The 26,255-nt window shown below is 48.2% G+C and overlaps 1 protein-coding gene and 1 pseudogene across 3 annotated transcripts in view; both read right to left on the reverse strand.

Annotated features, from left to right (window-relative positions):
* Positions 1–26,255, reverse strand: part of LOC132592023 (zinc finger protein 420-like) — an 89,461-nt gene that overhangs the window by 29,382 nt on the left and 33,824 nt on the right. Inside the window, exons 1-6 of one of the 3 annotated variants that reach the window (XM_060273952.1) lie at positions 9,896–10,712; positions 9,618–9,699; positions 9,318–9,400; positions 6,335–6,461; positions 3,992–5,263; positions 2,824–2,830 (exon numbers count right to left, since the gene is read on the reverse strand). The exons of 1 other annotated variant lie outside the window; for it this stretch is intronic. In XM_060273952.1, coding sequence (XP_060129935.1) covers positions 2,824–2,830; positions 3,992–5,263; positions 6,335–6,461; positions 9,318–9,400; positions 9,618–9,699; positions 9,896–10,297 — 1,973 coding nt within the window. In that variant the 5' untranslated portion in view covers positions 10,298–10,712. Of the gene's footprint in view, positions 1–2,823; positions 2,831–3,660; positions 5,264–6,334; positions 6,462–9,317; positions 9,401–9,617; positions 9,700–9,895; positions 10,713–12,797; positions 12,862–26,255 lie in introns of those variants that run through there. One more of the 3 variants, XM_060273951.1, reaches the window with a different exon arrangement.
* LOC118078760 (zinc finger protein 420-like) overlaps positions 23,521–26,255 on the reverse strand; it is a 48,332-nt pseudogene continuing 45,597 nt past the window's right edge.

Raw genomic sequence — 26,255 nt, forward strand, 5'->3', positions numbered from 1 at the left:
AAGAATCTGCCAAGTGTCTGAGGATGAAGGCATCTTGCCATCTGTTCAGTCAGTCCCTGCGCTACGCTGAAGGAAAGGCCAGGGCGTTTTGTCCGGGCGTGGGGAAGTGTTGTCTTTTGGCTTGAAGAGGGAAGTTAAGCTTGGCAGAGGAAAGCCGACTTGGGTCAATTCGGTTTCGTTATGTAGACCTTTAAAGGTGGGAGAAGGAAAAGTAGTCCTAATTTTGTGAGTGTCACAGCAGTCTTTCCACTCATGTGATTTACATGCTCTGAAAGTTGGGGTCTGTTTTGACATTTAAAATTTAAAAGGGTGGAGTGGAACCCTCTCGTGACCATCTCGTTAGCCTGGGGAGCCACACTCTGGTTGAAGGTGGCCAGGATTAGCCCCCAAGGCCTGGGGTGTCCCTGAGGAACTGACAGCCTGACTTTTGCCTTTCAGCTGCTGGAGGAAGATCAGCTATTCCTGCTGGAGGTGATTCAGAACTGCCAGGCAGCTCAGCTCAGGGGCTCCGAACCCTGAAGTGCTCCAAGCAGGAGACGGCCCAAGCCATCCTGGTGAGTGATGGGTGGTGTGGGGGACCCCCCTGGGGAAGTGGGGCAGGGAGGGGCTTTGGGGAAGGGATTGGACCCCTCAGACCTGCTCTGCGCTGGCTGGGCTCTTTGCCCCCCAATCTGCAGTTGCTGGTGACGAAGGATTAGGCAAGGCGTTCAGTGGATTCTTATATTCTCAATTTCTTGTTATGATTCTGATTTCATTTATTACTTTTATTATTTAAACTTTTTTTCTCCTTCCCCCTCACAGCTTTTGCTTTTCTTTTGGTTTATTTCATTGATTTCAACCCGCTGAGATTCTTGACACGGGCTTTCATGGTTATTTATTTATTTGTTTGTTTGTTTTAATTTGATTTGTTTTCATTCTTTATTTTAATATTTTTGTTCTTTTTTAATTTTACATTTTTATTTTGTGCACATTCATTCCTATTTTGTGTATATATATATTTCTTGTTTTGATTCTTATTTCATTTATTACTTTTATTTGATTGATTTATATTTTATTTTAACACTTTATTTTATTTTGCACAAAGCAGCTCAGGCCCTCCTTCCCCCCTCACAACTGTTGCTTTTGTTTTGGTTGATTTTCTTGATTTCAGTCCACTGAGATTCTTGACATGGGTGAGCTATCGTGGTTTGTTTGTTTGTTTTTATTTTTATATTTGTTGTTCTTTAGTTTAATATTTTTTATTTTACCTTTTTATTTTGTGCACATATGCGCCTATTTTGTAAATATTTTGTATATATTGCTTTTGTACAGAGTACTTAGAGTTAGGTGTAGGCTTAGGGCTAGGCTGGGGGTGGGGGTCAGAGTTAGGCTTGGATGGTCTTTTTAGATAGTTAGCTAGTGTTATAAGAGAATCCATGACCAGAGAGGGGATCCCGAGATAAATTTATGAACCCTGCTTGGTATGCCTATTGCCTTTAAACATTGCCCTTCAAACTGAACGTTCCTTCCACATGTTGGTCACTGGAGTTCAATCTTTGTATCAAGTGTATTTTTCCTCCCTCATGACCTTTGTGCATTTATTTATTTTTTATTTTTAAGAGGGCAAATGTAAAGAGAAATTGTATGGCAAGTTTCGGAAGAGTAAAAGGTTGCGTTTGGAAAAAAACACAAAAAGTAGGGGGGGGTTGGCCTCCTCAAATATTTTAAGGGGGGGCAAAGACCCCTAGATGGTGCCTACTCCCTACACCTACATGTCTCCGGGGGGGTCACAACATAAAAGCACAAGATAAAAGCACAAAACACCACATTAAAAGGGTGGAGTGGAACTGGATATTGACCATCTCGTTAGCCTAGGGAGCCACACTCTGGTTGAAGGTGGCCAGGATTAGCCCCCAAGGCCTGGGGTGTCCCTGAGGAACTGACAGCCTGACTTTAGCCTTTCAGCTGCTGGAGGAAGATCAGCTGTTCCTTCTGGAGGTGATTCAGAACTGCCAGGCAGCTCAGCTCAGGGGCTCCGAACCCTGAAGTGCTCCAAGCAGGAGACGGCCAAAGCCATCCTGGGGAGTGATGGGTGGTGTGGGGGAGCCCCATGGTGAAGTGGGGCAGGGAGGGGCTTTGGGGAAGGGATTGTGCATCTGCTGGAGAGGAAGAGACTACTGGCTCAAGGCATGGGGAGCCATTCCCCTAGAAAGCCAAGCTTTGAGAGAACCAGAACAGGGATTGGACCCCTCAGACCTGCTCCCCGCTGGCTGGGCTCTTTGCCCCCCACTCTGCAGTTGGTGGTGGTAGATGAAGGATTAGGCGAGGCGTTAAGTGGATTCTTATATTCTCAATTTCTTGTTATGATTCTGATTTCATTTATTACTTTTATTATTTAAACTTGTCCCTTTTTTCTCCTTCCCCCTCACAGCTTTTGCTTGTCTTTTGGTTTATTTTATTGATGTCAACCTGCTGAGATTCTTGAGACAGGTGAGCTTTCGTGGTGGTTTGTTTGTTTTTATTTTATCTGCGCAATGTGTGGCCTCCTCAAATATTTTATGACGGGCAAAGACCCCTAGCTGGTGCCTATTCCCTACACGTACATGTCTCCGGATGGTCACAAAATAAAAGCACAAAACACCACATTTTAGGAGGGCATTAGATGTCACTCAGCCAAAGGCCTGGTTAAAAAGCTGCCAATTTGCCTGGCTCCTAAAGCTGTATAATGTAGGGTTATCAGACGTCCCCGGTTCCCAGGGACAGTTCCCGGTTTTACCAATCTCTCCATGGCCAAGGATGCCAGCGGCAAGAGGCTCTGTGGCCGCTGCTGTTGCCAGTGCGGACGGCTGGGCTGTGTTAGACGAGAGGCAACATTCCCCCTCCCGCTCCCACCCTCCTCCTCCTCCGTCTGCTCCTCTTGCTGCTGCTGCTTCCGCTTGTTTATTGGTGTTTTGGCGGGAACCTTGCCCCGAGGGCTGAGGGGAGACGTGGAGGGTGCCGGCATATGGTTTATCATGTTCCTTCCCAAACGTCCGAATTTGAGAGGGGTGCAGATGCAAGGAATAAAGGCTAGGCGTTTTATTGCCCGACCAAAGGAGACACCACCCTCCCACCTCCTCGCTTGTAAATAAAAATAAAAATACTCTGCCACATGGCTCCCCCCTCTCCCCACACAGTCTCCCTATTGCATTTTTCTCTACTTAAAGCGTCAGACAGAAAATAGGGGAGGTTCATATTATAATAGCTTTTGTTATCTATCCGTTTGTATTCCTCATGTGCCTTTTTCTGGGACGACCTGACTCTTTGTCCCCTCTCTACCCCCCCCTTTGTTCCTTCCTTCCTTTTCGGTGACACTTCCAGGAATCCCAGAAAAGGGGGGGCGAACACACACACACACCCCTCCCTCAGTTCCAACCATCCCATCCTAATTTTGCTTTCCCTTCTCTCTCTCCCCCTCCCCACCCTTCACCCATAACCAAGGAACCTGGCTCTGGTTGCCATGTAAACTACATATGTTTACAAAATGATACTCCCTACTAATAATCCAGATGCTACTGTCTTTTAACCCCTTGGCTGCTGCAAAAGAGTGTCCCTGGATTCATTGAAAAAAATCTGGTAATCTCGTTTTGCCGACCTTTGTATGGATTCTTTTATGGGAAGTGAGTTTGGAGCTCTGACTAAAGCTCTTTCCACATTCCACACACTGATAGGGATACTCCGCTGTATGGATTCTTTGATGGGAAGTTAGACAGGAGCTATTGCTGAAGCTCTTTCCACATTCCACACACTGTTTTTTCGGGGGAAGACCCTTACGCCTTTAAGAGTGGCCACCTATTCCCTACACCTACAGGTCTCAGGAAGCTTACAACATAATAACACAACACAAAAACACAAAATACCACATTTAGATCTGGTTAAAAAGGTGCTGATTTGCCTGGCTCCTAAAGCTGTACAATGGTTTTTACGACATTATTATGGATTCTTTTATGGGAAGTGAGAGAGGAGCTCCGACTGAAGCTCTTTCCACATTCCACACACTGATACGGTTTCTCCTCTGTATGAATTCTTTGATGTTTAGTGAGAGAGGAGTTCAGACTGAAGCTTTTTCCACATTCCACACACTGATAGGCTTTATCTCCTGTATGAATTCTTTGATGCTTAGTGAGAGAGGAGTTCAGACTGAAGCTTTTTCCACATTCCACACACTGATAGGGTTTATCTCCTGTATGAATTATTTGATGGGAAGTGAGAGAGGATATATCAGTGAAGCTCTTTCCACATTCCATGCACTGATAGAGTTTCTCCTCTGTATGAATTCTTTGATGCCTAGCGAGACTGGGGCTCACTCTGAAGCTCTTTCCACATGCCACGCACTGATATGGTTTCTCCCCTGTATGAATTCTTTGATGGGAAGTGAGACTGTGGTTGTGACTGAAGCCCTTTCCACATTCCACACACTGATAGGGTTTCTCCCCTGTATGAATTATTTGATGGGAATTGAGAGAGGAGTTCCTACTGAAGCTCTTTCCACATTCCACACACTGATGGGGTTTCTCTCCTGTATGAATTATTTGATGGGAAGTGAGAGAGGAGTTCCTACTGAAGCTCTTTCCACATTCCACACACTGATAGGGTTTCTCCCCTGTATGAATTCTTTGGTGGTTAGTGAGATTGGAGCTCTGACTGAAGCTCTTTCCGCATTCCACACACTGATAGGGTTTCTTCCCTGCATGAATTCTTTGATGGGAAGTGAGAGAGTAGTTATTACTGAAGCTCTTTCCACATTCCACACACTGATATGGTTTCTCCCCTGTATGAATTCTTTGGTGGTTAGTGAGATGGGAGCTCTGACTGAAGCTCTTTCCACATTCCACACACTGATAGGGTTTCTCCCCTGTATGAATTCTTTGATGGGAAGTGAGAGAGTAGTTATTACTGAAGCTCTTTCCACATGCCACACACTGATATGGTTTCTCCCCTGTATGAATTCTTTGGTGGTTAGTGAGATGGGAGCTCTGACTGAAACTCTTTCCACATTCCACACACTGATAGGGTTTCTCCCCTGTATGAATTCTCTGATGGAAAGTGAGATTGGAGCTCTGACTGAAGCTCTTTCCACATTCCATGCACTGATAGAGTTTCTTTCTGATGAGATTTTGTTGATGGGAAGTGGAATGGGAGCGCTGACTGCAGCTTTCTCCACACTCCAATTTTTTACCTGGCTTCTCCTCTCTGAGGATTTTGTCATGGTCACCTTTGTTCTCGATTTCCAATTCATCACAATCTGCAACGGAAACAAAAAGGGATTAGAGCCTCCGCAGAGGAGCGCTCCGCAGCGCCGGGCGGAGTGCAGCGGCCTGGCCTCTTTTTCTTCTTTTGCCTGCCGCCGCGCCATCGGAACCGGCAGCTGCAGAGCAGAGCGCAGCGGCCTGGCCTCTTTCCCCCCTTTTTTTCTTTTGCCTGCCGCCCCGCCACCGGCCGCTTCAGAGAGGAGCACCCAGCAGCGCCGGGCGGAGCGCTGAGCCAGCAGCCTGCTGCCTTGGTTCCTGGACCCGGCTGCTGCTGCAGCGCCAAACAGAGCGCCCAGCAGTACCCCGAACCAGCTGCCTGGCCCCTCCGAGGAGGCCTTAAGGTACAAGACATCCCCTGAAAATAAGACACCGTGTGTTTTTTTGAATAAAAAAGATAATAAGACGGTGTCTTAAAAAAGGGGAAACACGGTAGTAGTGTTCAAAATTTCTGGAAGAGTTTTGGAGGAAAGTGTTTTTCAGAGGGTTGATCGCTCACAACACTTCTTTTGGAGTAATATCATAAAATTATATGTCAATGGAAAGATAATTTAATCAAGAATGCAATCCAACGGACTTCCGGCATGGCAAAATGGCGAGCGGCACGCGACCATGGAGCTCCTAGGAGCCACTGATGTGCCCAAGCCGCTTGAACGACTTCGGAGCCGTTAAAACCGCTGCCAACGCTGCACAGGAGCCGTGTTCAAAATTTCTGGAAGACTTTTGGGGGGAAGTGTTTTTCAGAGGGTTGATCGTTCAAAACACTTCTTTTGGAGTAATTTACTGTTTATTGTGGGGCTGTTAGGTTTCCAGGTGCTATAGGCGGTGCTGGAGAGCTCTGTACCATATCTGCACATGTGCAGGAAACGCTTCTGCGCATGCGTGAGCGATTTGGCGCTTCTGCGCATGCACAGATGCAGTGAAACCCGGAAGCAACCCTTTCCAGTACTTCCGGGTTGCCGCCGGACACAACCTGAAAAAAAGGAACATGAAGCGGACGTAACATGAGGTATTACTGTAGAGGTATTTTTTGAATTTCCAGGCACATATGACGATATGTTGAATACCAAGAGAGGCCACGATCCCACGAATCTCCTCCATGACCTCCTCATACAGAGCTCTCTGGTCAGGATCCAGCAACGCCCACTCCTCGTCCGTGAAACGAACAGAAACAAATTCAAAACACACTGAACCCTAAAAGAAAAAGGGAAATGTCCTCCTCTGAGACAGCATCAATATGATCTGCTACACAATGCTCTGTTGTTTCCTTCCTGTAAATTGCAGCGGTGTTTCAATAGGATTGCTTTGCTGCACATTTTAATTCTGGATGCTTATTTTATTCTGCGTTTTAATTATGGGTGTTCGTCTTTGTGCAAATAACCTTCTGTTTTTCAAGTGATTCTGCCTACACAAGTTACAGGGAACCAGGCAGATGGCCTTTTCAGTAGTGGTACGCACCCTGTGGAACGCCCTCCCACCAGATGTCAAAGAGAAACACAACTACCAGACTTTTAGAGGACATCTGAAGGCAGTCCTCTTTAGGGAAGCTTTTAATGCTCAATAGATTATTGTATTTTAATACTTCTGTTGGAAGCCGCCTAGATGGCGGGGTATAAATAATTTATTATTATTATTATTACTAGTATCATGAAGCCCGTTAAAGTAACGGATGCTAGAACAGTGAACTAAGGAAGGAAGGAAGGAAGAAAAGAGGGAGCAGGAGGGAGAGAGGAAGGAAAGAGGGGAGAGAAAGAAGAGTAGGAAAGAAGGAAGGGAATAAAGAAGGAAAGAATAAGAAAGAGGGAGAGAAGACAGAAAGGGAGAAAGAATGAAGGAAGGAAGGAAGGAAGGAAAGAAAGAAAGAAAGAAAGAAAGAAAGAAAGAAAGAAAGAAAGAAAGAAAGAAAGAAAGGGAAGCGGGGGGGTCGCCACCTTGATTCAGCACCAGAAAAGAGCGGGAAGGGACCCAGGGGCAACAAGCATTTCCCGTGCAGCGTGAGGCAGCGGGTGTCAGTTTTTGGAGAGGTGCGTAAAGCCTCCTCAGAGTTGCGCGTTCGCGGGCAGGGTGCTGAGCCGCGGCAGGAGGCGGAGGCGGCTTGCCGGGTCGGCGAGTCCTGAGCCTCTGGGACGCAGCAGTGCTCTGTAGCACTTTGAATCCTCCTCCTGCTGCCGTGGCTCGGGGCGCTCCACGCGGCACTGCTGGGTGCTTTGTCGGTGCTTCAGCAGCAGCAGCCAGTTCCAAGTGGCGAGCCACGGCAGGAGGAGGAGGATTCAAAGTGCTACAGAGCACTGCTGCATCCCAGAGGCTCGGGACTCTCCACGCGGTGCTGCCGGGCGCTGACCCGGCAAGTCGCCGCCTCCTCCTCCTGCCGCGGCTCAGCACCCAGAACTGGCTGTTGCTGCTGCTGAAGCGCTGACAAAGTGCTCTGCCCCATTTGCACATAACAAAAAATGTACTTTGGCACCGGCAAGCGCGCGGGCGACATGGCTGGTTGGGGAGAAGAAGTGTGAGTAGGTGAGGCCTGGAGCCGAGGGCCCCAGGTCCGGTCAGCTGGCCCCGGAGGGTCCCCTATGTACCGTAGGGTAGCACTTTGAAACCACCTCCTCCTGCCGTGGCCCGGGGCGCTCCACGCAGCGCTGCTCCGGCCACCTTTCTACCCCCCCTAGGCCCCAGTTGCTTGGCGGCTTTCTGCTGCTCTTTTTTTGCGGCTTGGGGTATGGCTTATTTCCGTGAGCGAGCGAGGGCGAGTGAGAGGAGAGGAGGGCAGGGTGGCCTTGCCTGGCTGACCACCAGCCCATGGGTGGCAAAGAGAGGCATGGCAGGCACCGCACCGCCAGAGGCTGGGGAGAAACTTGCCTTCGCCTTCGCCCTCCCCTGTTGAGTCAGACGCGCCGCCTCAACCCAAGGAGGGACAGAGGGAGGCGCTGCTCAAAGGTGCCCTTCCTCCCCCCATTCACCTCTGCCGGCCTCCACCCTCGCTTCCCCGATGCACCTTGCCTCCCTCAGCCGGCGCCGAGGCGCTACGCCGGGGAGGAGAGGCTCCTTCCCCACCCTGGCCTGGCTTGGCTGGAAGCGGCACCGGGGGGGAGCGTAGGGGGGGAAGGAAAAGTAAGCAGCCTCCTCCTCCTTGCGCTTTAGCACAAGCGCAGTGAGGCGCTTGTCCGGCCCGGAGCGGCGGTTGGTGGCCGCAGGTAAACGGTAGGCAGAGGGGTGGGGAGAGAGAGCGTGCGCGTGTGCGTCCAGTCTCTGCGTCCAATCCCTGTGTCCGTGGGGCACATGCGCAGTAGCGCGGACACAAGGACACAGGGGCTGGACACAGAGACACTTGGACTTTATTATGTAGGATTATTAATGGATCCACTTTCTCCCCTCCTCGTGAGCTGTTCTGGGGGTTCCCTCCCAATGCCTTAGAGTCAAATTCAAGGGCTTCACAGGGGTATGGCGAGAGGGAGGAATGGGGGGCAGGCCCCATTTTGCAGCGGCTGGTGCTAATTAGGTGAATCCAGGCCACTATTTCCCCTTATTTGTCCACTGCTTAGAAACCAATTTTAGCATTCAGTGCTCAATCTACAAATAAAATACGGTAAGCCTATTTTGGGTGAACATCTGTCTTGGATGATCTAGCAGAGATTCCTGCAATGCAGGGGGTCTCCTGGCTCTTGGAGACAAGCAGGGAGGGTGGCTTCTGACAAAAGGAGAGGGAGCCACCGGTGGCTCCTCCTTATCCTGACTCACCCGTGCCTCTTGACCTCCCTCCTCCCACTTGCCTCCATCCTCTTCTGCCTCTGATTCTGGACTGCATTCTGCCACAGAGTCTCCCAACTCACTAAGCCCTGTTAGCCATTCAGCTTCTGACACCTACTCTTCCCAGGCTTCTCCCTCTTCCCCCTCTAACCGCCCATCCTTCTTCCACCTCCACTTCTTGGGCTCTGAGCCATCTTCCTTTCCTGGTTCCCCAGCTGTATCCTCCCACCATTCCTCTGTGCCCAACCAGTCCATGACATTGCTCCATCCCTCGGCCTCTGTCCCCACAAGGCAGCTCCCCCTGACCTGATCTGGTTCCACAGCCGCTGCTTCCCTTCTGCCCCCATGAAAAGACGGATCAGGAGGTCTTGCAGGCATCATTCTGTCACCTGCAAGAGAAAAAAGGTAATCAGGACGCCAGGAGTGCCTGCTTCTCTCACAGGTGGAACAGGGCAGCTCTAACTACAGATGGGCCTTTGAGAAAGCCTTACCTGCTGAGAGTAATTGGACGTTTGTGCCCCCCAAAACAAGGTGAAAAGAACCCTCAGATGAGTTGGAAAACCAACAGAATGAGACCAAACGGAGACAAACCACCTTCCTCCTTACCCAGCGGCCTCTCTCTGGTGTCCAACGGAGGCCTCTCTGCCTCACAGGAATCCAGGTCCATTTCTGCAAAATGATCCTTTCCCTGAAAAAGAAACAAGGGTTCAAAACAGAGAATGGGGAGAAATATTAGAAAGAGAATGACAAAGACTTGAAGGGTGTGAGATCTCATTCCATGAATGCTTTCCCAGAAAACGGATGGGCCATCAGTAGACCATTATGGGATGTTCTCCCTCCTGTTTGGAGCCCCTTGGGAGTATCCAGAGGAAAGTCTCTCTCACCTGCTTTCTCTCCTCTGCCTGACTCAGGAGGAAACCTTCAGCCAGGGCCACCACCTGGGAACTGGTCTCTGCTCCGCATTCCCTCACCCAGCTCTCCATCTCCAGGGGAAGGACAGCCAGGAACTGCTCCAAGATCACCAGGTCCAGCATCTCAGCTTTCGTGTGCCTTTCTGGCTTCAGCCACTGGTGGCAAAAGTGGTAGATTCGGCTACAAACCTCTCGGGGTCCTTTGGCCTCCTGGCAGCAGAACTGCCTCAACTTCTGACTCTGCACCTCTGAGCGGAGGGTGTCCTCCTCACCCAGGATCTTTAGCACTGGGTTTTCCCAGAATCTCCCACTGCTCCCAGTTTGGATGGCATGGCCTCTTCCTGTTCCAGGGCCAGCTGAATTTCGCTCATCCATCTCTGCTCTCAGGAAGCCTCTGAGAGATTGGAAGGAACCCTTTGGTCTTCTGCCGAGTTCTGTCCGTCTTAATGAGAAGCTCTAGCAAATCCTACAAAGCAAATACATTGTTCTGTTACAGAATTTGTAGGACAGGGGAAAATAATGGTTCCCTGAGCAAGCATGGGTGAGTCTTGTTGGGAACCAGGGCTGGACTGCACAACATCGCAGACCATGAGCTATCTTTTTGAAAAGAAAGAGGATGAAGAGGAGAAGAAATAAGTCTCTAGCCTTCTAGCAAGGCAAAATGTGGAGGCAACTGAAGGGATTTCTGTGAGATTAATCAACCTGGTTCATTCTGCCTTCCAGTCAGTGCATGAAGTCAGAACCGACTGACAAGGGAATTATTTGTATCTTGTGAAAAATGGATGCTTGGCTCTAGTGTAAGCTCCCCACCCCCACCACCACCCCACCACCCTTCTTCTGTCTCCTTTTCTTGCACTTGGACTCTCTGCCGCTCTCAAGACAGACTCCTGGGGTGGGGTTCCTTTTTCTTTGCTCTGAGGGCCAGGTATGTATCTGACCAACTCCCTAAGGGCCAAGTGGGCGGGGCCAAAGACATCTCCCTTGAAATTTAGGCGGGTAATTTATTATTATTATTCTGTTTAACACACACACACAGCCATTGATGCCAAGGTTCCTGGAGGCTTGGTGAGTAGCAGTGCTCATTTCTGGCTGGTTTTCCAGCAACAATCCCTTTGGGACAGAGAGGATGTGGTCCTGGGATGCCATGCTCTGGGTGCGAGGGGATTGCTGCAGTGGCCTCCGTGTGGAGCTGCCCTTGGAGACGACTGGGAAACTGGTTTGCAATGCAGCAGCCAGACTATGGGCTGGGATCCCTCTCTTTATTCCTGACCTTTCTCTTCCACCTTAACTTCCTTCCTCCACGTGGGTTTTTTTTTTTTTTTGGAGGGTGGGCGTTGGTCCACCTCCTCGTCCAGCTTTGGAAAACCATTTGCACATGTTTCATCTGTTGTGCATTGACGCTGAGTGATGTCACACTGAATTAACGTCCTAGGGACTCCTTTGTTTGAAGAAGGGAGATTTCCTGGGAGTCACTTTTTTCTGAAAGGCCAAATCAGTTTGGGATCCTCTGATCTCCAGGAAGGAGAGCGTTGCAGACCCCCTCACCCCTCCCTGGCTGGACCCTCTCCTCCCTGACTTGACGGCTAGGCACACTGTGGCGTCTTATGCTGAGGTGGGCGGGTGCCCCCACGCTGCATCTGCCATCCCGTCTCCCCTTTTCTTGTTATTTATGGATAGGCCTCGCAACAGCTGGGGTGCAGTACGTAATCTGGAGCAGAAAGGGTCATGATGTGGGGGGCAAGGCAAACCTTGCAAAGTTGTAAAAATGAGGAAACACATTGTATAGTTTGCAGTAAGTTGAGCAAATGTATGGCAGCAGATAGTGAGTCTGATATCTCTGGTTGTTGGGCTCGCGAGAGCTGGTGTTGTCTGGTGGCAACAAGGACTTTGATGTTACCCCAACTAACCAGATGTGGTTCCTTCCTGGTCTGCATTCAACAGCGCTTCCTCTCCCTTGGGAGTTGCCTTTCCGGCATCTCCTATAGGGTTAGCTGGAAGTTTGGAATCGGATTGGTCAGGTCCTGATGCCAGGCCATGCTGGACAGCTGATTGGACGGCTGACCACACACACTCAACTGGAACTCACAACGGACCTGTAAGGGTAAAAATAACCGCATAGCCCCCAGGAGATCAGGGGCGCAGGGCCAGGCCACTGCAGGTCTGGCAGAAAACACCTGTGGGTGCTCGATGTCCTGGGATTTGCAGAAATGCATGTCTGCTGGTCTGAATTTAAAGTAGGATTATTAAGAGAAAACAACAAGATATTTAATTTTACATTGGACCTCCCCCAGGGTCCAGAATCTTTCTCCATTCCTTTTTTGTTTTTCCAAAATTCGTAACAAGTGCCTGAACTTTTGCTAGAGGCAGATTGAACCGTTTAAACAAGACCTTTGCAGAGTGGTGGAAACAACATGTAACTTCCACGGGGTCTGAGAATGAGGAAGTTACTTTAATACCATGCAAGGAAGCATCGGCTGGAGCGTTTCCTGCTGCTAAGAGGCCAGGCAGATTTGACGCGCAAAGGAAGGAAACGAACGTTGAGAAAGTAGCTACTGCAGAGAGAGAGAGAGAGAGAGAGAGAGAGAGAGAGAGAGAGAGAGAGACCAAGTAGATTTTCATCAATCTGAAGAGTGATCAAAGCCATAGGCAATTGTTCAATAAGCTGATATACAAAATGGCTATTTACTATCAGATCAAATGCGATAGCTGGAAAGAGCTGGAATGCTTAAAATTACTGCAGCAATTCCTCTCTGCGCTGACTTCCTCTCTCCGTGACTTGGGTTTGTCCCCCCCCCCGGCACCCTCCCCTGCTGCAGCCCTGGGACCCCCACCGTCTCCCCACTGCACCCTCTGGGGGGGGAGAGAGGAGACTCACCCGATCATCCCAGGAGTGAAGGGACAGCGATGCAGCCCTTGCAGGAGAGACACCAAAGCAGGAAAGGAGGACTGGGGAGGGAGGGAGGCTCCTTGGCTCTGGAGGACCTGGCCCCCCTCTTGCTTCCTGTCCTCTCTAGGAAGGCAGCTAGGTTCCCTTTAACCCTTGCAAAGCCGAGCTCGCCGTTTTATTATTTTTTAGGGATTTAGGGGTGCAGCTGCCCCCCTGGCTACGCCAATGCCCAGATATCCTTTTGGGGGTGAGGCTCTTGGTTGGACTCTGAGCATCTCCCTCTGTTGTCCGGAAACCAGAGGACCAGCTTGCAGGGAAAAGGGCTTTGCAGGAGGCAAGGAACCTCCTCCTCGAATTCAGGAGTGGAGAGAGATAGGAGGGTATCCTGGGGTCATCTAGTCCAACCCCCAGCAATGCAGGAATCTCAGCTCAAGCATCCATGGCAGATGGCCGTCCGATCTCTGCTTAGAAACCTCCAAGGAAGGAGAGTCCACCACCTCCCAAGGGAGACCTTTCGCCTGCCAAACTGCTCTCAGATACCCCTCAAGGCAGCGGGTCCTGAGTTCTAGCACTGCTGAAACCATTGCACTGGCTACCAAGGAGGAACCAAGTAAAGTTCAAAATAAATAAATCCTATTCTCATCATAAATGAGTAATGTAAGGTGGATGGCTGGCTTCCCAAATTGACCAGACAAAATCTCAGGCAGTTGAACCAATTTATTATTGGTTTGTCGGCAAAACAATATGGAGCAGTAGGGAAAAAACCATTCCTCATTCTGCCCGCCGCTTTTATACCTTTTTGACAGAGTGAAGGCCAGCCTTTCTGCAGTACTTCATCAACCAATCAAGAGAGAGCACCCCAAGATGCAAAGTCATTTACCTAACTCCACTAAGTGGCGTTATGTACCTGGTACTTTCATACACGTGTCTATGTGGAATTTTACAGGCACAATTGTGGTTGCGCCCTACTTAGAACTTGCGGTTGGTTTGTGGCGGGCTACATCCTCTTCAGATGGAACAGAACATCTTGCGGTTAAGCTAACTTCCTTTTGCAATGGGTTACAGAGAAAGGTACAAACAGAGAAGTGCTGTCTAATTTACTTTCTATCAGAGACAGAGAGATTTAGAAAATGGAGTTCCTCTTGCTCTTAGGGCCTGCGTGGCCTGACCAGGATTATTCTGGCCCTGGTTATTGCCACCCTATAGTAATACTTACCTATACGTTTACATTAAAGGTGGGAGAAGGAAATATAGTCCTGATTTTGTGAGTGGCACAGCGGTCTTTCCACACATATAGAATAGAATAGAATAGAATAGAATAGAATAGAATCATAGAGTTGGAAGAGACCACAAGGGCCATCCAGTCCAACCCCCTGCCAAGCAGGAAACACCATCAAAGCATTCCGGAAGTCTGTTCATAAACTGAAGCGTTCATAAACTGAAGCGAACTTTCCCATTAAAAGTAATGGAAAGTGAATTAATCCGTTCCAGATGGGTCCGCGGCGTTCATAAACTGAAAATTCATAAACCGAGGTGTTCATAAACCGAGGTTCCACTGTACTGTCATCTGACCCAGATTTTTATTTCCTCTGCAGAATGTAATAGCCCGATCAGAGTTGGCCTGCTTACAGCTGAATCTGAAAGAAGGTAAGCCCCACACCTTGGAGACAGGGAACTCCCTTGTCCCTTCTTTGCCCAAGACTCACCTCCCAGGTTTTCTTGCTGGGAGTCCTGCAGGACCTGCTCCCTGCCTGGCAGGCCTTTCCCACCTGGCCTGGGAGGGCAGCGCCAAGACGGACTCCAGCTACAAGAAGCGGAGGGGGCTGAACAGACTCTGGGGTTGGGGTCTTGTTGAGGGGTGCTTGCTAGCAGGGGTGCTTCCCGCTTCCTTTGCCCTCCATGGTCTCCCTGCCTGAGCTTACAGAGCTGGTCTCACAGGCGGAGTTCAGGACTCCCCGACTGCTGGTGCTGGACGACTTCAAAATCTGTGCCATAGCAGCTGGCTCTGGGGTGCTCAGGACCAATGGGGAGGGATGATGGGAAGTGCATAGCTGCCAAGTCTCCCGTTTTCGCCGGGAAAACCCCGATTTTAAAGGCTTTTCACGCTGTCATCCCGAATGGGGAAATATCCCGTGATTCACCCGTATTTCTTGCAAACAGAGCCAGGAAGTGTGCGCGCGAGTATCACTCTTTACTTTTTCCTATCTCTATGGACACGCAAACAGAGCCAGGAAGTGTGCGCGCGAGTATCACTCTTCACTTTTCCTATCTCTATGGGCACGCCTCTGCGTGTGGCGATTCTTGCTCTTGTCCTCCCCCCCCCCCCCCCGTCGGTGAGCAGCCCGGGACCAGGAAGAGAAGGAAGAGGAGGAAAGAAAGAGAAGAAAGAGGGGCTCCTGGGAAGGAGAAGAAAGAGGAGTCTTTGTTCCTGCCGCTGCAAGGCTGGCATGCATCAGCCAGGTAAAGGGGGTGCAGTGCGATCGCTGGGGGGGGGGGGAAAGGGGCTGTAGATCCAGCTGGGGAGTGGGGAGATGAAGGTCACCGCTGGAGGGTGGGGGTCCCCATACAGCAGCAGCAGCAGCAGCAGCAGCAGCCAGGGCCAGGGCCAGGGCCAGGGCCAGGATGCCACGAGCATATCGTGTTGGGGCTGGTGCGTGCACGGACCCAGCAACTGCCATGCTGGGCTGCAGAGTACTTAGTTGGTTGAAGGCGGAGGAGTCAAGCCGGGGAGGGGGATGATTACTTGTGCCCCCAGTCCACCTTACAACCCCCAGAGGATGGAAGCTTCTGCCTCCCCGCAGCTGCGCTCTGTGCACCCCATTTCTCCCCAGAATTAAAGGACTGGGCGAGGGGTGGGGGGAAGGTTGCAAATTGAGGTGCCAGCCCTCCCAACACACACCAGACCTCCTCTAGCCCCCCATTCTCAGGCACTGCCTTAGGCATTCTTAGGCACTCTGGGGCTGATGGGATTTGTAGTTCAAAACAGCTGGAGGTCTCCAGGTTGGGGAAACTGTTTTTAGTCTATCTATTGCAGGAATCTTTTGGGCAAAAAAGGGGCTTGAACCCATTGAAAGTCGTAAAAAACATTCTTGCTATTGATAGTTATTGTTTTGAGTTTTTTGTGTTTTACAATCAAGAGCTGTATAAAGCAAATCATTTTTTAATTTGTCAGTCAAGCATGAGAATCTTAATTGTGGATTTGAGACCTATGTTGGGCAAATAATTCCTGCCTTGTAGGGGGTTGGACTAGATGACCCTTGTGGTCCCTTCCAACTCTACAATTCTATGATTTTATTAAATAAATTATATTAATTAAAATTAAATTAAATAAATTGGGCTGTGATAAGGTATACCAGGAGCAATTTGCCTGCTTGGTGGTTTGGGGGGCTTTCTCTGAGCTCAAAACCTTATACTGTATGTATATAATTGTGGAGTTGGAAGGGGTCCCGAGGGTCATCTAGTCCAACCCTTGCAATGCAGGAATATGCAGCTGTCCCATACGGGGATCGAACTTGTGACGTTGGCATTCTCAGCACCACACTGTAACCAACTGAGCTATGCATGCACCTTGTCTTCCAACAAAATATGCCCAGAGGCAGCTTGTGTTTGCAAAGTGGCGAGGCAGTGATGACTTTCTGCACATGCTCAGAAGTGTGCTTACTAGTTTCCAAGGGCTCAAATCAAGCCATCCTTGCTCCCTAATCCTTCAAGAATGAGCACAAATGCAAGGTCTCCCGCCTCCCTCAATCTCTTGCTGAGCTCAGCCTTCCTCAATAGGAGCAGAGCTATAAGGATGGCTGAGCAATGTTCTCCGGCTTGCTAGGAAAACATCTGGGATTCTGGAGAGACATTTCGCAGAACGTTTCACTGCCACAAGCTCTGAGCCAGTGGAGGGAGCTGGCAAACAGCCAGAAATTTTGCAGAAGGGAAACAAAGTCTAGCCCTCAAGGCAAAACAAAATGTACGCAGGGTGGGTTTGGCCTGTTCGTCATAGAATCATAGAGTTGGAAAAGACCCCAAAGGCCATCCAGTCCAACCCCCTGCCAAGCAGGAAACACCATCAAAGCATTCTTGAGATATGCCTGTCAAGCCTCTGCTTAAAGACCTCCAAAGAAGGAGACTGCACCACACTCCTTGGCAGCAAATTCCACTGTCGAACAGCTCTTACTGTCAGGAAGTTCTTCCTAATGTTTAGGTGGAATCTTCTTTCTTGTAGTTTGAATCCATTGCTCCGTGTCCGCTTCTCTGGAGCAGCAGAAAACAACCTTTCTCCCTCCTCTATATGACATTCTTTTATATATTTGAACATGGCTATCATATCACCCCTTAACCTTCTCTTCTCCAGGCTAAACAAACCCAGCTCCCCAAGCCGTTCCTCATAAGGCATCATTTCCAGGCCTTTGACCATTTTGGTTGTCCTCCTCTGAACACATTCCAGCTTGTCAGTATCCTTCTTGAACGGTGGTGCCCAGAACTGGACACAGTACTCCAGGTGAGGTCTGACCAGAGCAGAATACAGTGGTACTATTACTTCCCTCGATCTAGATGCTATACTCCTATTGATGCAGCCCAGAATTGCATTGGCTTTTTTAGCTGCTGCATCACACTGTTGACTCATGTCAAGTTTGTGGTCTACCAGGACTCCTAGATCCTTTTCACATGTACTGCTCTCAAGCCAGGTGTCTCCCATCCTGTATTTGTGCCTTTCATTTTTTTGCCCAAGTGTAGTACTTTACATTTCTCCTTGTTAAAATTCATCTTGTTTGCTTTGGCCCAGTTGTCTAATCTGTTAAGGTCATTCTGAAGTGTGATTCTGTCCTCTGGGGTATTAGCCACCCCTCCCAATTTGGTGTCATCTGCAAACTTGCTCAGGATGCCCTCAAGCCCATCATCCAAGTCATTGATAAAGATGTTGAATAAGACTGGGCCCAAGACAGAACCCTGTGGCACCCCACTAGTCACTACTCTCCAGGATGAAGAGGAGCCATTGATGAGCACCCTTTGGGTTCGGTCAGTCAGCCAGTTACAAATCCACTGAATGGTAGCATTGTCTAGCCCGCATTTTACCAGCTTCTTTACAAGAATATCATGGGGCACCTTGTCAAAGGCCTTGCTGAAATCAATATAGGCTATATCCACAGCATTCCCTTCATCTACCAGGCTTTTAATTCTGTCAAAAAATGAGATCAGATTAGTCTGACATGACTTATTTTTCAGAAACCCATGCTGACTTATTTTTCAGAAACTCAAACAGCAACACCAGGATTCCTAGGAGGGGGGTGGCTTCTGAAGAGAGGTGCAAACTTATATGTGCTTGGGTTGCAGGCCAACCCTTCCACCCTCCGCATTAGATAGGGAGAGAAAAGGACCGGCGCTGGGTTCTTTCAGTGCCCAGACATGTGCAGAGCCGGCACAGGGAAGTCGCTTCTGCGCATGTCCAGACATGCGTAGAAACGACTTCCGGTGCCACACCGCTGGGTGAGTCTGTGATCCCTTATTTTTCAATGCTGAACTTGGCAGCTATGGGGAAGTGTAGTCCAGGAGCTGCTGGGGACCCAGGTTGGGGAAACCCTGCTTTAAGGCAACTTTTATGTTTGGCCTGCAAAGATGGGACCTGCCCACGTTTATATTTTCTTGTATTTTGTTTCCCTCATGGCCTGTGTGTGTTTTTTTTTAAAAAAAGAGGGCAAATTGAAAGAGAAATTGTATGGCAAGTTGCAGAATAATAAAAGGTTGCGTTTGAAAAAAAACCACACAAAAACTGGGGGGTGGACTCCTAAAGATTTTATTGGGGGGTGGGCAAAGACCCCTAGGCCTTTAAGAGGTGGTGCCTATTCCCTACCCCGTGTCTCAGGATGGTTACAACATAAAAAACATAAAAACACAAAACACCACGCTTTAAAAGGGCATTAGCTGTCAAACAGCAAAAGGCCTGGTTAAAAAGGTGCTGATTTGCCTGGCTCCTAAAGGTGTATAATGGTTTTTCCAACTTTTGTATGGATTCTTTTATGGGAAGTGAGTTTGGCAAGGGCGTACCCACCATGCGGCAAGTTAGGGCAGCTGCCCTACTCTAGAAGCAGGGCTGGTGGGCAGAGGCGGAGCACAGCCCGGCGGAGCGCGAGTTCGCCATTCCTGCCGCACCGCGCCGCACCCTCCCTCCAGCTCCCCGGCGTGCCCTCAGGCAAGGCCAAGCGCGGCGGGGAACCAGGGAGCGCGGCGCGGTGGGCGGGAACGCCGAACTCGCGCTCCGCTGGGCTGGGCTCCGCCTCTGCCCACCAGCCCTGCTGCTAGGGAGGGGCACAGCCCGGCGGAGCGCGAGTTCGCTGTTCCCGCCCACTTTGTGGCCCCTCCCCTTCCGTGTCTTGGCCCCTCCCCTTGCCCCCCCTAGTTTTGATCCTGGGTACGCCCATGGAGTTTGGAGCTATCAGCGAAGCTCTTTCAACAGGGGCAACACAACAGGGGGCGGGGGGGTGCCGCCCGAGCTCCACTCTGCAGGGGGCAGTGCGCCCTGGCCCTTCCGCACCTATCGACGGCGGCCAACGTGGCCGCCATCATGGAGAGGCCGCCCCGATGCTGCTGGCTGCCATCCGCCACTCGAGGCTTGGGAGTAACGGGGGCAGGGGCATCCCGTGACGCAGCATCACACGACGTCAGCGTCGCGTGTCTACGCAGACGTCATGCGACGCTGCATCGCGGGGTGGTCCCTCCCTGCAACTCCCAAGTCTCACTCGGCGAGGTGGAGGCTAGTAAGAAGACTCGATTACCACGGCGGCAGCTGGAAGCCAGTTCCGGTTCCGGTTTCCACCGGCAGGAATGGCGGACCTGTTTTCCATCTCTCTGACCTTCGTAAGGAATTTGGCGGTTGCTAGGGGAGTAAATGGCAACCCCCTACCCTCTCCGGGGGTTACGGAGAGGGGCCGCTGGCCCGCGATGCCCCCAGACCCACTCCGACTGTTTTTGGAGTGGGGGGAGCTTGGGCTGAGCACTTACGAGGGCCAGGACTCCCGGACGCTAATCTGCATGGCGGGGATTTCCATGGTTAAAGAAGATAATTAGGCTTAAATCTATGTACATACTTCAGAAGGAGGGGAAGAAGCGCTGTTTACTGCTGAGAAATTTATGCTGCTGAGGGAGAGGAGTCAAAGGCTGTATTTCATCTGAAAGAAGGATTGATGGGGACGGAGCGATAAGGGAAGTGAGTTTTTTTTTTTTCTTCATATGAGTTACTTCGTACCTTCCCAGACGCGATGTCCTGGTTTGTTTGGAGTGAAAGAGAAGCAAAAGACTGTGTGAGTTGAACTTTATAAACTGTTGTTACTGAGCATATTTTTTAAAGATGTGGAGTTGCCGACGAGAAAAGCCCCCCTCTAGTTGGACGGAAGGAGTGCCTGGACGCGTTCGGAGGATTTATGAGCTGTGACGCACTTTGAATTGGAGCAGCGACCTGAAGCTAAGTTCAGCTATAGGGCAAGGAGATCCATTAATTTACCAAGAGTCTATGGTTTGATGTTTGGGTCTTCTGCCTGGAAAAGCTGTAAATTTTATAAAGATCGTTAATCTACCCGGTTATGAGAGAAAACGAAAGTGTTTTGAGTTTTTTTAAGATGGCGCTGCTTCGTGTTGACGCAACAGGGAGCTCCAGACCAAGAAGATTTATGGGGAGGCTGGACTGATTAACCCACACAGGAGAAAGAACATTTGTGAAACCTTGTTTGATATTTATCTCAGCAGCTGGGAAACAATCGGTTGAAAGTGGAAAACATCTATGTGACTGTAAGGGAAAGATTCGGATTATTATGAACTTGGAGAGACGATTTGAACTTTAGAAAAAAGACTGCAGTGGACGGTTGCGAGGAATCCCCAATTTCTTGAAGCATGGGAACCCAAAAAAATTTTTTAGATGATTTGGCATAATATTCGGTTTGATTGATATATATGTGTATAATTTGAAATAACGAATGTGATATAATTGGTTTTAATTGGAAAATTAATAAAAATATTTTTTTTTTAAAAAAAAGGAAGCCAGTTGCCGCTGCGGCGAGCGAGTCTTTTTTTTGGGCGCTGCTGCTCCGAGTGAGGCTTGGGAATCAGGGGGGGAGAGTTATCCCACAACGCAGCATCATACGCATGCGTGCAACATCACGACACCCCGCCCTCCGGTTTTGCCGCCCCAGGTTCCGCTCTAGTGCGCATGCTCTAGTGACAGCTGGGGTAGGAACACCACTGTCTTCCGACATTCCACGCACTGATAGTGTTTGTCCCCTGTATGAATTCTTAGATGGGAAGTGAAATTGTGGCTGTGACTGAAGCTCTTTCTACATTCCACACACAGTTTCTCCCCTGTATGAAGTGAGCGGAGCGCCGACTGAAGCTCTTTCCACATTCAAAGCACTGATAGGGTTTCTCCCCTGTATGAATTCTTTGATGGAAAGTGAGATTGTGGCTGTGGCTATTGAATTTTATAACAAATGCAAATACAAATATCTTTTTTTAAAACAGTAAGTTTTATTAATTTCTTTCTTTAAAAACATAGACGTACAACATGCATATATTTCATATTCTTCTTCTCTTTCATAACATTTTACAAAAAGAAAATAGAAAAGGAAAGAATAAAAGAAAAAGAAAAAAGAAAAAGAGAGAGAAAAAGAAGGGGAGGAAAGATACTAATATAGAAAACAAACAAACAATCTGTATACAAAAAAAAGACAAAAAGAAAACCATTACATCTCTCTACAGTGGAACCTCGGTTTATGAACACCTCGGTTTATGAATTTTCAGTTTATGAACGCCGCGGACCCATCTGGAACGGATTAATTCACTTTCCATTACTTTTAATGGGAAAGTTCGCTTCAGTTTATGAACGCTTCAGTTTATGAACAGACTTCCGGAACCAATTACACCCATGTTTCAGTTTATGAACGCTTCAGTTTAAGTACTCCGCGGACCCGTCTGGAACGGATTAATCCACTTTCCATTACTTTCAATGGGAAAGTTCGCTTCAGTTTATGAATGGTTACTCCGCGGACCGTCTGGAACAGATTAATCCACTTTCCATTACTTTCAATGGGAAAGTTCGCTTCAGTTTATGAACGCTTCAGTTTATGAACAGACTTCCGGAACCAATTGTGTTCATAAACCGAGGTACCACTGTATATGTACAATCCACACCTTCTTTGTGAAAACTTCCAATTATTCACACTTTAATCTACATATTAACCTTATTTTATCACACAATTCTGAATTTACATCTACATTCCCCCCCCTTAAGAAAGTCAGGTTCAACTTTAGTCTGCCATTAGGATTCTGGGTATACCACTACTATTTAAATACTCATCAAACATCCTCCATTCCTTCTGTGTTTTTTTGTTTCGTTTGTCCTCTTATCCTTCCAGTGGTTTTTGCTAACTGTAAATATTCTATCATTAAAGTTTGCCAATCCATTATGCTGGGTGCATTTTTGTTTTCCCAATTTCTGGCGACCAGGACTCTTGCCGCTACAATTCCATACATTAACAATATTCTTTTTGTGGTTTTAATATCCTCTGGTATTATATTTAATAAAAACATTTCCGGTCTTTTTCTAAATGTGCATTTTAACATTTTTAAAAGTTCTTCATAGATGTTATTCCAGTACCTACATATTTCCGGACAATTCCACCACATATGTATTAGAGACCCTTTTTCCAGCACATAGAATATTTATTTTTATACTTATTGGCTAACTTTTCTGGTGTTTGGTACCACCTGTGCATCATTTTAAAGATGTTTTCTATTAAGTTATAACAGGCGGTAAACTTTAAATCCACCCTCCACAGTCTTTCCCATTGCTCCATCAGGACATTGTAGCCAAGGTCTTGGGCCCACTTCACCATTACTGGTTTAACCTGCTCCTCTTTGAGTTCCCATTCCAACAGCAGGTCATAAATATGTGAAATACGTGAAATGTACTTCCCATCATTCTGTATTAGTTCTTTTTCAAATTTTGATTTTTCCTTTGCAATGCCCAATTTTTTATCCTGATTAAACCTCTGATTTGAAAGTATTGTAGCCAGTCCGAAAGGTATTATTTTCTCTCTTCATATTTTTTCAATATTAGCTCATTTTGTTTCTTTTCCAATAAGTCCTGATAGGTGGCGATCTTTATCTCCATATTTAGTGTCTTAACTGTTATAACGTTTGTTGATGATGTCCACAAAGGGATCCTGGGTTCCAAAATTCCTTTGTATTTTACCCAGATCAGGTATGATTTTCTTACTAAGTGGTTCAGGAAACCTTTGTGGACCTTAACCTTATCGTAAAGTACCGGGTAGGTAAGAGTGCCAGGCAAATCAATTTTCCACTCCTTCCAGGTCTAATATTTCTGGATTTTTCAAAGTTACCCATTCCTTTAACCAGACTCTGGGGTGCTCAGGACCAATGGGGAGGGATGATGGGAATTGTAGTCCAGGAGCTGCTGGGGACCCAAGTTGGGGAAACCCTGCTTTAAAGCAACTTTTGTGTTTGGCCTGCAAAGATGGGACCTGCCCACATTTCTATGTTCTTGTATTTTGTTTTCCTCATGACGTGTGTGTGTTTATTTATTTATTTTTTAAGACGGCAAATTGTATGGCAAGTTGCGGAAGAATAAAAGGTTGCGTTTGGAAAAACACACACACAAAGGTGTGTGTGTGGCCTCCTCAAATATTTTATGGGCGGGGGGCAAAGACCCCTAGTTGGTGCCTATTCCCTACACCTACATGTCTCAGGATGGTTACAACATAAAAGCACATCATCAAAGCACAAAACACCACAATTTAAAAGGGCATTAGATGCCAATCAGCCAAAGGCCTGGTTAAAAAGCTGCCAATTTGCCTGGCTCCTAAAGCTGTATAATGTAGGGTTATCAGACGTCCCCGGTTCCCAGGGACAGTTCCCGGTTTTACCAATCTGTCCATGGCCAAAGATTCCAGCGGCAAGAGGTGATGTGGCCGATGCTGTTGCCAGTGTGGACGGCTGGGCTGCGTTAGATGAGTGGGAACATTCCCCCTCCCGCTCCCACCCTCCTCCTCCTCCTCCACTTTATTGCTGTTTTGGCGGGAACCTTGCCCCGAGGGCTGAGGGGAGACGTGGAGGGCGCCGGCATATGGTTTATGATGTTCCTTCTCAAACGACCGAATTTGAGAGGGGTGCAGATGCAAGGAAAGAAACGCTGATGGCAGTCATAAAGGCTGGGCGCTTTTATTGCTCGACCAAAGGACACACCACCCTCCCGCCTCCTCGCTTGTAAATAATAATAATAATATTGTGCCACATGGCTCCACCCCCTCCCCACACATTCTTCTGAAGAGTCAGACAGAAAATAGGGGAGGGTTGTATTAATAAAATAGCTTTGGTTATCTATCTGTATTCCTCATGTGCCTTTTTTTGGGACGACCTGACTCTCTGTCCTCTCTCTACCCCACCCCCTTTTTGTTCCTTACTTCCATTTCGGTGACGCTTCCAGGAATCCCAGAAAAGGGGGGGGGACGAAAACACACACACACACACACACACCTCCCTCAGTTCCAACCATCCCATCCTAATTTTGCTTTCCCTTCTCTCTCTCCCCCTCCCCACCCTTCACCCATAACCAAGGAACCTGGCTCTGGTTGCCATGTAAACTACATATGTTTACAAAATGGTGCTCCCTACTAATAATCCAGATGCTACTGTCTTTTAACCCCTTGGCTGCTGCAAAAGAGTGTCCCTGGATTCATTGAAAAAAACCTGGTAATCTGGTTTTTCCAACCTTCGTATGGATTCTGTTATGGGAAGTGAGTTTGGAGCTCTGACTAAAGCTCTTTCCACATTCCACATACTGTTTTTTCGGGGGAAGACCCATACGCCTTTAAGAGTTACCTATTCCCTACACCTACAGGTCTCAGGAAGGTTACAACATAATAACACAACACAAAAACACAAAATACCACATTTTAAAAGAGCATTAGATGTCAATCATCCAAAGGTCTGGTTAAAACGGTGCTGATTTGCCTGGCTCCTAAAGCTGTACAATGGTTTTTCCGACATTAGTATGGATTCCTTTATGGGAAGTGAGATTGGAGCTCTGACTGAAGCTCTTTCCACATTCCACACACTGATAGGGTTTCTCCCCTGCATGAATTCTTTGATGGGAAGTGAGAGAGTTGATCTGACTGAAGCTCTTTCCACATTTCACACACTGATAGGGTTTCTCCCCTGTATGAATTCTTTGATGGGAAGTGAGAGAGGAGTTCTTACTGAAGCTCTTTCCACATTCCACACACTGATATGGTTTCTCCCCTGTATGAATTCTTTGATGGGAAGTGAGACTGGAGCTCTGAATGAAGCTCTTTCCACATTCCACACACTGATAGGGTTTCTCCCCCACATGAATTCTTTGATGGGAAGTGAGACTGGAGCTGTGACTGAAGCTCTTTCCACATTCCACACACTGATAAGGTTTCTCCCCTGTATGAATTCTTTGATGGCAAGTGAGAGAGGAGCTCCGACTGAAGCTCTTTCCACATTCCACACACTGATAGGGTTTCTCCCCTGTATGAATTATTTGATGGTAAGTGAGATGGGAGCTCTGACTGAAGCTCTTTCCACATTCCACACACTGATAGGGTTTCTCCCCTGCATGAATTCTTTGATGGGAAGTGAGAGAGTTGATCTGACTGAAGCTCTTTCCACATTCCACACACTGATAGGGTTTCTCCCCTGTATGAATTCTTTGATGGGAAGTGAAAGAGGAGTTCCGATTGAAGCTCTTTCCACATTCCACACACTGATATGGTTTCTCCCCTGTATGAATTCTTTGATGGTTAGTGAGATGGGAGCTGTGACTAAAGCTCTTCCCACATTCGACGCACTGATAGGGTTTCTCCCCTGTATGAATTCTTTGATGGGAAGTGAGAGACAAGCTCTGACTGAAGCTCTTTCCACATTCCACACACTGATAGGGTTTCTCCCCTGTATGAATTCTTTGATGGGAAGTGAGATTGGAGCTCTGACTGAAGCTCTTTCCACATTCCACACATTGATAGGGTTTCTCCCCTGTATGAATTTTTTGATGGGAAGTGAGAGAGGAGCTCTGACTGAAGCTTTTTCCACATTCCACACACTGATAGGGTTTCTCTCCTGTATGAATTCTTTGATGCTTAGCGAGACTGGGGCTCACTCTGAAGCTCTTTCCACATTCCACACACTGATAGGGTTTCTCCCCTGTATGAATTCTTTGATGGGAAGTGAGAGAGGAGCGCTGACTGAAGCTCTTTCCACATTCCATGCACTGATAGAGTTTCTTTCCGATGAGATTTTGTCGATGGGATGTGGAATGGGAGCGCTGATTGCAGCTTTCTCCGCATTCCAAATTTTTATATGACTTCTCCTCTCTGCGGATTTTGTCATGGTCACCTTTGTTCTCGATTTCCAATTCATCACAATCTG

This window comes from Zootoca vivipara, chromosome 4, assembly GCF_963506605.1.
Source record: "Zootoca vivipara chromosome 4, rZooViv1.1, whole genome shotgun sequence".
NCBI lineage: Eukaryota > Metazoa > Chordata > Lepidosauria > Squamata > Lacertidae > Zootoca > Zootoca vivipara.